This window comes from Trachinotus anak, unplaced genomic scaffold (assembly GCF_046630095.1).
Source record: "Trachinotus anak isolate AG129_WGS33_773 ecotype Australia unplaced genomic scaffold, CSIRO_AGI_Tana_v1 ptg000005l, whole genome shotgun sequence".
Lineage (NCBI taxonomy): Eukaryota > Metazoa > Chordata > Actinopteri > Carangiformes > Carangidae > Trachinotus > Trachinotus anak.
This window is the reverse complement of record NW_027273856.1, coordinates 12,858,854-12,870,336: the sequence shown is the minus strand read 5'-3', so window position 1 is coordinate 12,870,336 and position 11,483 is coordinate 12,858,854. Positions and strand designations below refer to the sequence as shown.

The following is an 11,483-nucleotide window of genomic DNA, read 5'->3' as shown; positions in this document are numbered from 1 at the left end:
ACACTGGCAGCCCTGGCGCTGCCGTATCCGAAAAAACCTCTTTCCGCAAAATACCCCTCTCCACTAAAGTGGACAAAATAATGTCTTTAATGTCACCTTTACGTTTCTTATCTGCAACATTAATCCCATAATGTTCGGCTATTTGTAGTAACTGATCCTTTGTACAGCCACAAACAAACACCTCTGAAGGCGGCACAGAAGCCATAACCACTTGTTAGCTGGACCCAACAGAACGCAAAGTGGTAGCCCTCTCCCAATACACACCTGAGGTCAGACTGAACCCCTTGGAGTTTTTTTCCCCACTAACTGCCTAACACGGATCTAACTAAAACTCAACCCTAGACTTCATGCAACAGTGGGTATTTACGCACTTAAAACCAGCATGTTTGCGCAGGCAACAGCACAAGATCACACGGATGTGCCCCCGAGACAATTGCCCGAAGACAATTGACACTAACCACGCTGTCGCAACACTATTAAAAAACAAACAAACAAAAAAAACAAACAAACTGACGCATCCCAAAGGGGAAACACCACACAACCTAATAGGGGAAACTCCAAACTAGTGCACCGGGGCGACAACACTTGTATGTATGTAAGTGTAAGTATGATGACACATGTGTGAGATGATTCTGCTGGACAGCTCTTCATCACTGGATCTCCTCCTGAAGTACTCCTCCTTCTGTGCATCAGTGAAGCCTCATACTTCTGTTACCCTGTCAAAAAATGTAAGAGGGATCTGATTGGCTGCTGCAGGTGTGGAAGTGATCCAGACGAAAGCGGAGGGAAGCAGGTTCCCCAGGATGAGGTTTGTCAGCAGCAGGTTGACTGATGACGTCTGTGTGACATCAGACACAACCTCCCTGTTGTTGAAATCCAGTGAAAGTCTGCTTTCTTCCAGGCCGTCCAAGATGAACAGAACTTTACAGACAGCCAGCTGCTCTGCTGTGACCTTCTGTATTGTTGGATGGAAAACATGGAGCAGCCTGAGAAGACTGTACTGCTGCTCTCTGATCAGGTTCAGCTCCCTGAACGAAAGCAGAACCAGCAGACTGACATCTTGGTTCTCCAAGCCCTCTGCCCAGTCCAGACTGAACTTCTGCACTGAGAAGGTTTTTCCGATGCCAGCGACGCCGTTGGTCAGAACCACTCTAATGGGTCCCTGTTGGTCAGGTAAGGCTTTAAAGATGCCCCAACACTTGATTGCAGCCTCATGGAGGGTCCTCGTCTTGTAAGCTCTCTCCAGCTGCCTCACCTCATGTTGGGTATTAACCTCTTCACTCTGTCCCTCTGTGTTGTAGAGCTCAGTGTAGATCCTGTTGAGGAGGGTTCCACTTCCTGTTCCATCAGTTCCTTCAGTCACATGTTCACATCTGCTTCTCAGACTGATCTTATGTTGATCTAAAATTTCCTGCAGATCACTATCTGCTGAAAGAGAAGAGACCATGTCAGACTGAAGAAAGAGAACAACATGTCCTGGTTTCAGAAATTAAGACATCAGCAGAAAGATGTTCATTCTCACTTTGTACAGTGCTGCTCTGACTGGCTGTCTGTAGTCCAGGTCTCCTGAAGAACCAGACTGGTCCCAGTATGAGGTGATGCACTGTCTGCAGAACCGGTGTCCACAGCTGGTAGAGACTGGATCCTTCAGGACGTCCTGACACAGAGCACAGCAGGACAGCTGCTCCTCCACAGAGACACCACTCCTCTTCCTCCCTCTATGAAGACATTTCTTCATCACTAACATGTCACAGCTTCTCATCTCTGTTCTGATTGGCTACCCACCTCAAGAGGGCATGCCTTCAGTAACAGGAGTCAGCCTGAGGGCAGACACCAGAGGAAGAGAGAGAGAGACAGTAGTGAAAGACAAGTGCAGAGTGTTGAGCTGAATGAAAACCTGGTCCTAAAGCGGTCTGGTTTCTGTCTCTGTTTAGTTGTGAACCTACATGAACTGAAGCAAACGCTGAGCTCAGGTCTCAACTGGTGACATGTGAAAAACTGCTCCTCCCATGTGACAACGCTGTGGATTTATTTCCTGATTACTCTCAGTGATGGGTTCTTGTTAAGGTCTCCTCCTGAGAACCTTCTCTGTTTAAATTCAGCATTGTGCTCTTTCAACTGTCTGGTTCTCATCAACATGTTTGCTGACTTTTCAAAATAACAGTGTCTGTATCTGCTTTAATCTTTACTGTGACTTCAGTTTAAAGGCTCAGAGGTGTGAATCATTAAAGTGCCACCTCCAACATGGAGACACTGTGCTTTGTCTGCAAACAAAAACATGTTTTTATTCATATCACATTGATCACTGATCAATTCAATTTCAATTTCAATATTTTTTTCAGTTCAACAGGTTTTATTGGCACGACATTTTGAATGTGTTGCCAAAGCACAATTACAATTATTCAATGCAATTAAATTATTGCAAAAAAGAAAGGAAAGGGTAAAAAAGCAAATATACATTCAGATATATACACTCATTTTTTTTTTTTGTCATTGGGCTGCTCTGCTCAGGGTCACCAATTAACCTAACATGCATGTCTTTGGACGGTGGGAGGAAGCAAGAGTACCCAGATGGAACCCACGCAGACACGGGGAGAACATGCAAACACAGAAAAACCAGAACCCAGAACCTTCTTGCTGTGAGGCAAAAGCACTAACCACTGCACCATTGTCCCACCCTATATACACTCATATATACATCTGCAAATATATGCGTATATACATAAACTTATACATACATATAAGATGTGGTGATGAGTACATTTTCTAGATTTCTATATTTAGCTGTCTTTGTTGTGACAGGAAGTGACATATTTAGCAGCTGACACTGCACATTCTTTCTTTTCTCCCAGAATGATGTGTAATTTCTCTGTCTGTTAAACTTTTAAGAGACAGTCTGTCCTCTCTGGACAGGAGGTCTGTCTGTGTCTGCAGAATGTGCTCACTCAGTCTGTTCTCTGTCAGTGTGTTTCTCAGGTTCTCATCAGTCTCTGTGGTCGCTCAGTAGTAGTTCAGTCTCTACAGCCCTCTCATCAAAGAGACAGCATAGTCTGTCCTCTCTGGACAGCAGGTCTGTCTGTGTCTGGAGAATGTGCTCACTCAGTCTGTTCACTGTCAGTGTGTTTCTCAGGTTCTCATCAGTCACTGTGGTCATGTAGTCTGCCACAGTGAACTGTTTCGGGCCAGATGTGTCTCCAGTTTGTGTTGTGACCGTATCATATGGTTCCAGTAGCTGATGTATCTTTATTCTTGTTTAGTTATAATATGGTTGGGTCTAATCTTCTGAGTGATGAGTTGTCTCCGAAATCACTCACTCATTCACTCCTTCCTACTCACTATCCAAGGAGTTCTATGTAGAGGACTATATAGTGAGCTCATTCAGTAAAACAAAAAAACACTTACCCAGACAATACATGGGTAATTTTCTCTGCATCGTTTTTCAGTCTTTCACCGCAAGCACAATGCATGATGGTATATATTCCTTGGTTAGTGACCATCAGTTGTACACTACTTTTTATGATGCACTGTGGGATACTATGAGTCCACTATATAGGGTATAATAATTGTCACTATACATTTGGACAGCACTGCAAAATGGTGAACTTACTATATAGTGGACTATATAGGGAATACTGAGTGATTTCGGACACAGCCATGGTGTAACTGCTCTGAGGCTACATCCACACTACTACGTTTTCATTTTAACATGCATCACTTCTGCTATACAGTTTCACCTACTGAACCTCGAAAACACAGCATTTTGGAAACACTGTGGTCCCCATTTAGTTTTAGTTTGAAAGCTCCATGGTTGTGTTGTAGTATGGACGAGCGAAAATGGAGACCTTTGGAAATGATGATGTAGACACACCTGGTCGCTCCCTGATTGGGTCTTATCGACCTCGGCTACCAGTAGTGAAAACATGAATTACAAGTGTTACTGATCTTGTTGTCTTTGCTAGCAGCTGTTGTTCATTGAAATCCTGCATGTTAACGCTACAACTTTCTTTGCTTTCCTTGTTCGTAGTATTTTCTGCATCTAATAAGCTAGGCACACCTGAGATTAGACAGTCGGCTTCCTGTTTACTTCCTGCTCAGCACGTATGCGTTTTCAGGTGAGGTGGTATGGACGTGTAATGGGAAATTTTGGTATAACTCATGTGTGCCTATTCAAAACTGTGTAACCAAAAACTGTGTGTCTATTTCTGATGAAGTTTTGAAGTGACCTATGTTTACCTTTTGTGGTTGTGTAAGAGACCTCTGTGTGAACTGATGAAGAACACATGTAGACAATATATGTGGATGCCTTTGCCCTTCTCTTAATGATAAGTGCTGCTCATTTGACCCTTGTGGAGACAGAGCTGTGAGTTACAGTGACATTGTGTTGGGGGAGAGGCAAGCAGGTGAAGACTCAGGCCAGAGACAATGTGTTTGTTCTTTTCAGGTACAGAGTGATGTGGTAGAGGTGTTTGTTCTTTTACTGTGAAGGCTCTCAAACAGGTTTGGTCTAAGTCTGTTATATCATAATCACCACTACTGCTGCCAAGGTCTGAACAATATGCAGAATGTCCAGAGGGGTCCCCTCGCAGCCTCCACTGATAATGTACAGACCCAGGGCTCTGCAGAGCTGTAAGATTTGTTTTCCACTCTGGTTTTTGTCACCATTATTCTGCTTGCAGAGGACAGGGAAGTTAATGTTGGCTCCATTGATGTAATGGTCACATTCAGATTAGTAAAGTCTATTTCCTCCCCAGTTCTAGCATTTAGATCTCCAGTGATCAGCACAGATCCCTGGGCCTGGAAATAACTGATCTCTGCTTCTATGGAGGAGAAAATCTCATCAAAATATGGAGACTCTACTGGTGGAAAGTATTAAATGCAAATGTAATATTTCTCCTTTTCATTATTTCTATTGAGTCCGCTAATTCTGACTTGTTCTGATCAACTCCCCCTGAGTGTCTGCTCTGGGTGACTCCATTAGTTTTGTTGATGAAACTATAAACTCTCTATAGTCAGGGGGAAAATCAGTGGGGACATCTCCTTTACACCAGGTCTCCTGCAGAACCACAATATCAACATCATTAACCTTGTCCAAGAAATCAAGGTTTTTACTTTTTAAATCAAATAAATAAGAGTTGAAACCCAGAATATTCCAAACAGATATGCTGAATGATTTCTTTTCAAATGTAAAAAATTGCCATTTAAAAAAAAGAAAGAAATAATTGCTCTAAACATCAAATACATTTACCATGTGATTATTACGTAGACCACAGATTTCAAGTTTTAACTTGTGTGTACATTCAGTGTTTACTTTGGTTACTTAATGTTAAAGAACCACTACCTGCTCATCACCACTGACCACGACTGTGGCCCATAAGATGAGAGCATAATGCACAACTGCCAGTTAGTTGCTACTAACTCCAACTGTCCCTGTTTGACCTCAGCTCAGGTTAGGTCAGGTTTTCAACAGGCCAGGTTCTCTCTCTCTTTTTTTGAGAGTCTGTTGTGTGTTGATTGCTGTTGTTGTTTGTTGACACCTGTTCTCCCTGTCTTAGCAACAAGCTTCTGTTGATCCCTAGTAATCAGCTGATGCTCCTGCTGTTTTGACCTGAATATAAGTCACTGAGAGAGACAGGCCTGAATAAAGTTAACTTTCTACTGATTTTGGAATGATCAGAAGATCTAAAACTGATATGATATTAAATACTTTTGGAGGGTCAGCTTTTCAACAAGGAAAGTCTTTGACTGAAATATGAAGAGTTTCATATTAAATTTAACCTTACTGTTTCATCTTAAGAATACGCTATTGTTTTTGTTGCTCTTTCTTTTACTTTGGTTGTTAAAATGTATGTAAAATGCTTATTCTGATTAACTATTTATAATGTCCATACTGACTCCTAATAATTCGTCTTCAGACTCCGGAGCAGCTCCGTCCTGCAGGGGCGCTGTGATCCCTCAGGAAGCCAGAGCCGTTGCTTGCTGAAAACGGACTGCGCAGCACGGTGGCGCAGGAGAGGGGGCTCTGCACGGGGCAGAGGACGCCGGCTACCCTAAAGAACCAGCAGCTCCTATTCTTTACCAAAAACATGACAGCGACTGTTATTTCTTTTGTGGAGTACGGAGAAGCCTCCCACCAGGTAAACGACTCCTCTCCGGGAAGGACCGGCCGGCTGATTGCGGCCCTGGACAAAACATGCTAACATTAGCCTAGCCACTTAGCGAGTTTGATGTGAAGTTTTTCAGGCTGGTAACTTGTGTCACCCACAGGTTGTTGACTAGTTACCGAGTCACCGTTAAACGGCGTTCAATCAGTTACTGAGAGGAATTAGCAGCGAGTGTTAGCGCTAACTGGTTAATGTCGGCGCAAAGTGAGCGTCATTTAGGGACTAATGAGAGTGTGGCGCACACTGAGCACAGTTAAAGTTCACACTGAAATAAAGTTAGTTACGTGTTTGAACCTTATCCCGTTTCTAGATCACCTTATCGTAGCCATTTAAAGTTAAACAGCGTTAATTAGCAGCTCACTGTGTGGTCAGGACTCTGAGTGATGTTAACTGGTTAGTTCAGTTGTTGTGGTGGTTACGGGTAGCTACGTTAGTCTTTATGTGTGAGTTAGCTGTGCGGACAGAGACTGACCGTGTGAGTTGTTGCAGTTGCTCCCTGCAGAGTCCAGCTGCGGCTCAAGGAACTGAACCAGGACCGAATAAGTCCTGGTTCAAGTCTGGACTGGACTATACAGTTTACTGTGAAATCAATCAGTTTACAGAAGTGTCACTTTATGCAGGATGTAATGATAGAAAGCTTTACTGGCTGCAAGACGGGCAGTGTTTCAGCTGTGTCTCAGAGGGAGTGACTGCAGTGAACACTTCTAGTGACATAATATTAATGGTCTTTAAGGTCTTGTTTACACTATTTTTTTTGGGGGGGGGGGCGCATCAGAAAATGGTTTCAGTCCAAGGCTGAGAAAATTTAACGTTGTTAACACTGTTCTACATTACAGAAAAATACCAAACTGTAAAAATGAGCCTTTAATGAGCAAAGAGGCCACAATTCTGAATATGTTAGAACAACCAGCCAGGAAAAACATTTGAGCCAGCAGCCATACTAAGTAACTAATGTTAGGCTACTTCCATGTTTAAAAAAAAGATAATTCATGTTTGAGGTTGATTAATCTAAGGTGAACGTTTACCTGCAGAGTTTGCAGGTCGCCCTCTTTGGATCGTCCTTTAACCTCTCTAAATGATCCTACACTTTGATTTCCTGTCTGACACACCGGTATCTATGGTAAACTACTGTCCTGTGTTTACTGTGTGTGTCCATGTTTGAGGTAGTGGCTCAGTCCCAGTGTTCCCCCTCAGGTGTAAGTCCTGAACTGTCACAGACTTGACTGGCAGGTGATTGAGGGTGAGAGGCTGTGAGGACTCAAAATGGTGTAAAGAAGACTGGGACAGCACTTTGTGCCATATCACATTATCATGACAATACCAGAACAGAACTGTTAAAGTACCAGTACAAAAAAAAGTACCAGTTCAATGAAGTACTGGATTAAAACGAGCACTGTTAAAGTTCCGGGTAGATCAGAATGTATGCAGAACCTCTGTCAGGCCCCACTGAAGTTGATGGTCTGAAGACTTGTCTTGATTTGTGTTGATGCTGTAGCTGATTGTGAAATATTAGGGCCCAACACACATTCTTAGAGCATGCTGCATGAAATGCTGCGTCATGTTGGACACTGCACATGTGACCTGTCTGTAGCTGCTGAGGGAAAAAGAAGATAGACAATAATAGAGTCAGGAGGGATGGGGGGGTGACATGCAGCAAAGGCCTCAGGTCAGAGAGGGTTAATAAACCCAGCCACACCGATCTCATGGTGTGTTTACTGAACTGTCACATTTCTCTTCACAGGACAAGAAGATGTTGAACTACAGCAACAACAACCTCGGTGAACCTCAGCTGACATCTGCCCCGTGCTCCAGTGCCAACCTCACCCCCTGCACCCCCACTGGGTCTCTGCTGGACAGGAAGGTGGTGGGGGCCCCCTCTGTAGGAGACCTGTTCCGACGGCGTCACTCACTCAGCCTCCCCAGTGCAAAGTTCATCCAGAACCATGTTGTCAGCTGCCTCGAAACGGGTTCCTCAGTGTTGCTGGGTGGCATCTGCAGCGGCAACAACAAAGAGAACCGTTTCCGTGAGCGCTCTTACTCCGAGCTGGGGGACAGGCTGCGCACTGGTGCTCAGGCGTGTGTGGGTGTGAATGGCCAAGTCAACTCAAGCCGCTATAAAACAGAGCTGTGCCGGCCCTTCGAGGATAACGGTACCTGCAAATATGGCGATAAGTGCCAGTTCGCCCACGGCATGCACGAGCTGCGCAGCCTGAGCCGTCACCCAAAGTACAAGACCGAGCTGTGCCGCACCTTCCACACCATTGGGTTCTGCCCCTACGGCCCCCGCTGCCACTTCATCCACAACGCGGAGGAGCGCCGTGGGCCCCCTCCCCTCTCTGCTTTCAACAAGACGGCACGCCCTCCGCTTCAGCACAGCTTCAGCTTTGCCAGCTTCCCCAGCTCTGGGGGCCCACAAGACAGCCCCACCTCGTTCACCCCTCCACCTGTGTTCTCCATTGAAGGCCTGACAGGGTGCCAGAGAAACCCCTTCACCTACTCCAGCCAGGAGCTCGCCAGCTTGTTCGGCCCAAGCATGGGGCCCCTGCCTGTGTCTGAGCCTCAAGATCTGGCCCTGCCTCAGCCCACATCAGAGAGCCCCCCGAGAGCTCCAGACTCTCTGTCTGACCAGGAAGGATACCAGAGCAGCATGGGCAGTCAGAGCGGCCCTGAGTCCCCCCTCCTGGATGCCTCCCACCGCCTCCCCATCTTCAGCAGGCTGTCTGTCACTGATGACTGAGGCATCTGCCTCCCTGGGCCTGAGATGGGAGTGATTGAGGGGGAGTGAGAGAGGAGGAAGTAGACTCCCCCCACCTTCTTGTTTTCAGCCGACTGCTGTATGTGTTGTTGTTGCTGCCATTGAGTCACATCACATCAGAACAGCAGATGCCTTCTCTTGTGTCAGGATGAACTTACCTTTAAGACCCCCCCCCCCCGAGGAAGAAAAAAAAAGTGCCTTCATGACCGACAGGAAATCTGTCCTGATTGTTCCCAGTCTCCTGCTCTGACTTGTGTCGTGTGACTGTGCTGGTCCAGGGTCAGTTATCATTCACTGGGTGTTCTCTGGACAGGACTCTAATTCACCTGAGGCTGGCTTAAAACCTCACCTGTGTCTGAGGTGAGGGGTGAGTCAGCTGTTCTGTTGATTCCACCATGTCCAATATGATGATGATGATGATGGTGGTGGTGGAGGGCCCTCGGAGTTGGAGCTCTGGCCGTCACTGCTTATTTATCAAAATGTATTTATTGCTGATCCGAAGTATTTTATTTAGTATTTATCTGGTGAATGAGAATAGAATATATTTTTTCTTCTATGTTAAATTATGATCTGATTTAATCACAAGATGTTATTTTTATTAATATTTTCTACTGCAATGACATTTTTCTAACACTTGATATATTTTGAAAGCGAGTCTTAATTTAAAACACAGAGGTTTAGTGTTGGTATTTATTGTTGGAGCCTCCCACACGTTTTACTGTTGCACAGGAAGTGTCCGCTCCAGAATCTTGACCACACACTGTGCAGCTGCCATAACCAGGTTCAGAGGAGCAGTGACTTCAGCTTGTTGTGTGGCCACACTGTGGAAGCAGTCAGCATTCAGCCGACATACACAACATCTGTCCCACCTGCTAGAGACGACACACTGCTGTTCCAGTGTGTGTGTGTGTGTGTGTGTGTGTGTGTGTGTGTGTGTGTGTGTGTGTGGTTGTTTGCCCCATCTTTACACACAGGATGCGGCTCATGTCTCTAAGTTCACTGTGAGTGTATAGAAATACCTATATGTACTCAAGTGAATTTAAAGGCCTTTTATTTCAACGTGTGGTTTGATGGAAACAGTTGACTCAGTGTCTGTACACCTCCCTCCTTCAGGTGGCCCAGTGTCAGGGGAACGGTCTCCTGCAGAGCGTCTGCATAACCAATGTCCAACTAAAGGACGTGTGACAACATTAATATTGATCTGCAGGATTACATTCAGAGTGTAGAGCCCTGTTCACCTACCAGGTGTAGAAGGTCAGATCACAGTGCTTCCTGTATCCAGGCCTCTGATCTGTTCGTCTTCACTGTGAGCAGACTGACTCTGGAAGACCAGGGTCTCATTTACCATCAGTCACTGTCACTCTTATTTTGACAGGATGATGGAAGGTCCACAGTGTCACACACAGATGTGGTAGCACTTTGACTCATGATGATGTAAAAGTCATGTGTGACCTCTTGCTCCATGAAGTGCCTATGAAACATTCCAGGTGTCCAAATGTTGCCTTCAGGTGTTTGTGTAGCAGCAGGTGATTGTGTCCACTGTGGTTTGTTTTCTGATGAATCCAATAAAACGTCTTTATACTGAATGTGTGAGTCTATGATGATAACATTCAGTAGTTGACTGAGTATGCTCTGGATCATGTGACATCACTGCTGCTCGTTGTCACAGGTCATAGTCTGGTTGTGTTTGAATGATGTGAGAACTCGGATGTCTTCCAGCATCATGATCAGTTTCATCTTCATGTCTGTTCAGTGAAGGTTTGATCAACACTCACTCCACTCCACTTCACTCATTCACCTCAGTGATGACTATCACACTGACTTGGGGCTGAGCCAGGTAAACACCATCCTGTGGGTTAGGATGGGGAGTGTTGTCTGTGTGTTAGCTGCCATCTCGATGATCGCTTCCCACCACACTGTCCCTGCAGCTCACCTGTGCACTGCCTTTAGTCTGACAGACAGGTACTGAACTGAGCTGTGGAGACCTCCTCCTCCTCACACACACCCACCAGCTGTTTACAGCTTTATTTAACCAACACCACTCAAGGAGACACAAAGAGCTTCACAGAGATTTGCACATCCATTAAAAGAACATTAAGATGATATAAAACAGGATTTAACACTAAATAGAATAAAAACATTTAAGTCAGGTCAGAGCTGTAAAAGAGGAGCTGAGATTAAAGACACTGAGATTAAAAAGACATTAGTATGTGATTTATCAATGAGCTGCAGCAGACGGTGATGTTTTAATCCTGATTTAAATCAGCTGACAGTCTCAGCACAGCTCAGGTGTTCAGGAAGCTGGATCCACAGGTGAGGAACAGAGAAGCTACAAGCTTCCTCACCTGACTCTGGTTCTGATCCTGATCTGTCCGTCTGGATGATTTGTATTGTACAAGTAGATCAGAGATGTGTTCAGACCAGAGACCAGGTCTTCTCAGACCAGTAGGACCCGACCCAAAGGAAGTCAGAGCAGTGACGTAAGGAGCCGTGTGACTGGTGCTGAGAGGGATCTGACCCTCATGAAATGATGGACTCTGCAGCCGGTCTAATGTGGTCTGGATCTT

General features: G+C 45.2%; 2 protein-coding genes across 2 annotated transcripts; one reads left to right on the top strand and one right to left on the bottom strand.

Annotated features, from left to right (window-relative positions):
• Positions 1 to 4,264, bottom strand: LOC139621661 (protein NLRC3-like). Its single transcript, XM_071478400.1, has one exon. The coding sequence runs from the start codon at positions 1,445 to 1,447 to the stop codon at positions 701 to 703; it is 747 nt and encodes a 248-aa protein (XP_071334501.1). The 5' UTR covers positions 1,448 to 4,264; the 3' UTR covers positions 1 to 700.
• Positions 4,265 to 5,960: 1,696 nt separating this feature from the next.
• On the top strand, positions 5,961 to 10,502 carry zfp36l1b (zinc finger protein 36, C3H type-like 1b). The gene is made up of 2 exons (XM_071478389.1): positions 5,961 to 6,134; positions 7,903 to 10,502. The coding sequence occupies exons 1-2, from the start codon at positions 6,084 to 6,086 to the stop codon at positions 8,896 to 8,898; spliced, it is 1,047 nt and encodes a 348-aa protein (XP_071334490.1). The 5' UTR covers positions 5,961 to 6,083; the 3' UTR covers positions 8,899 to 10,502.
• Positions 10,503 to 11,483: the final 981 nt, after the last annotated feature.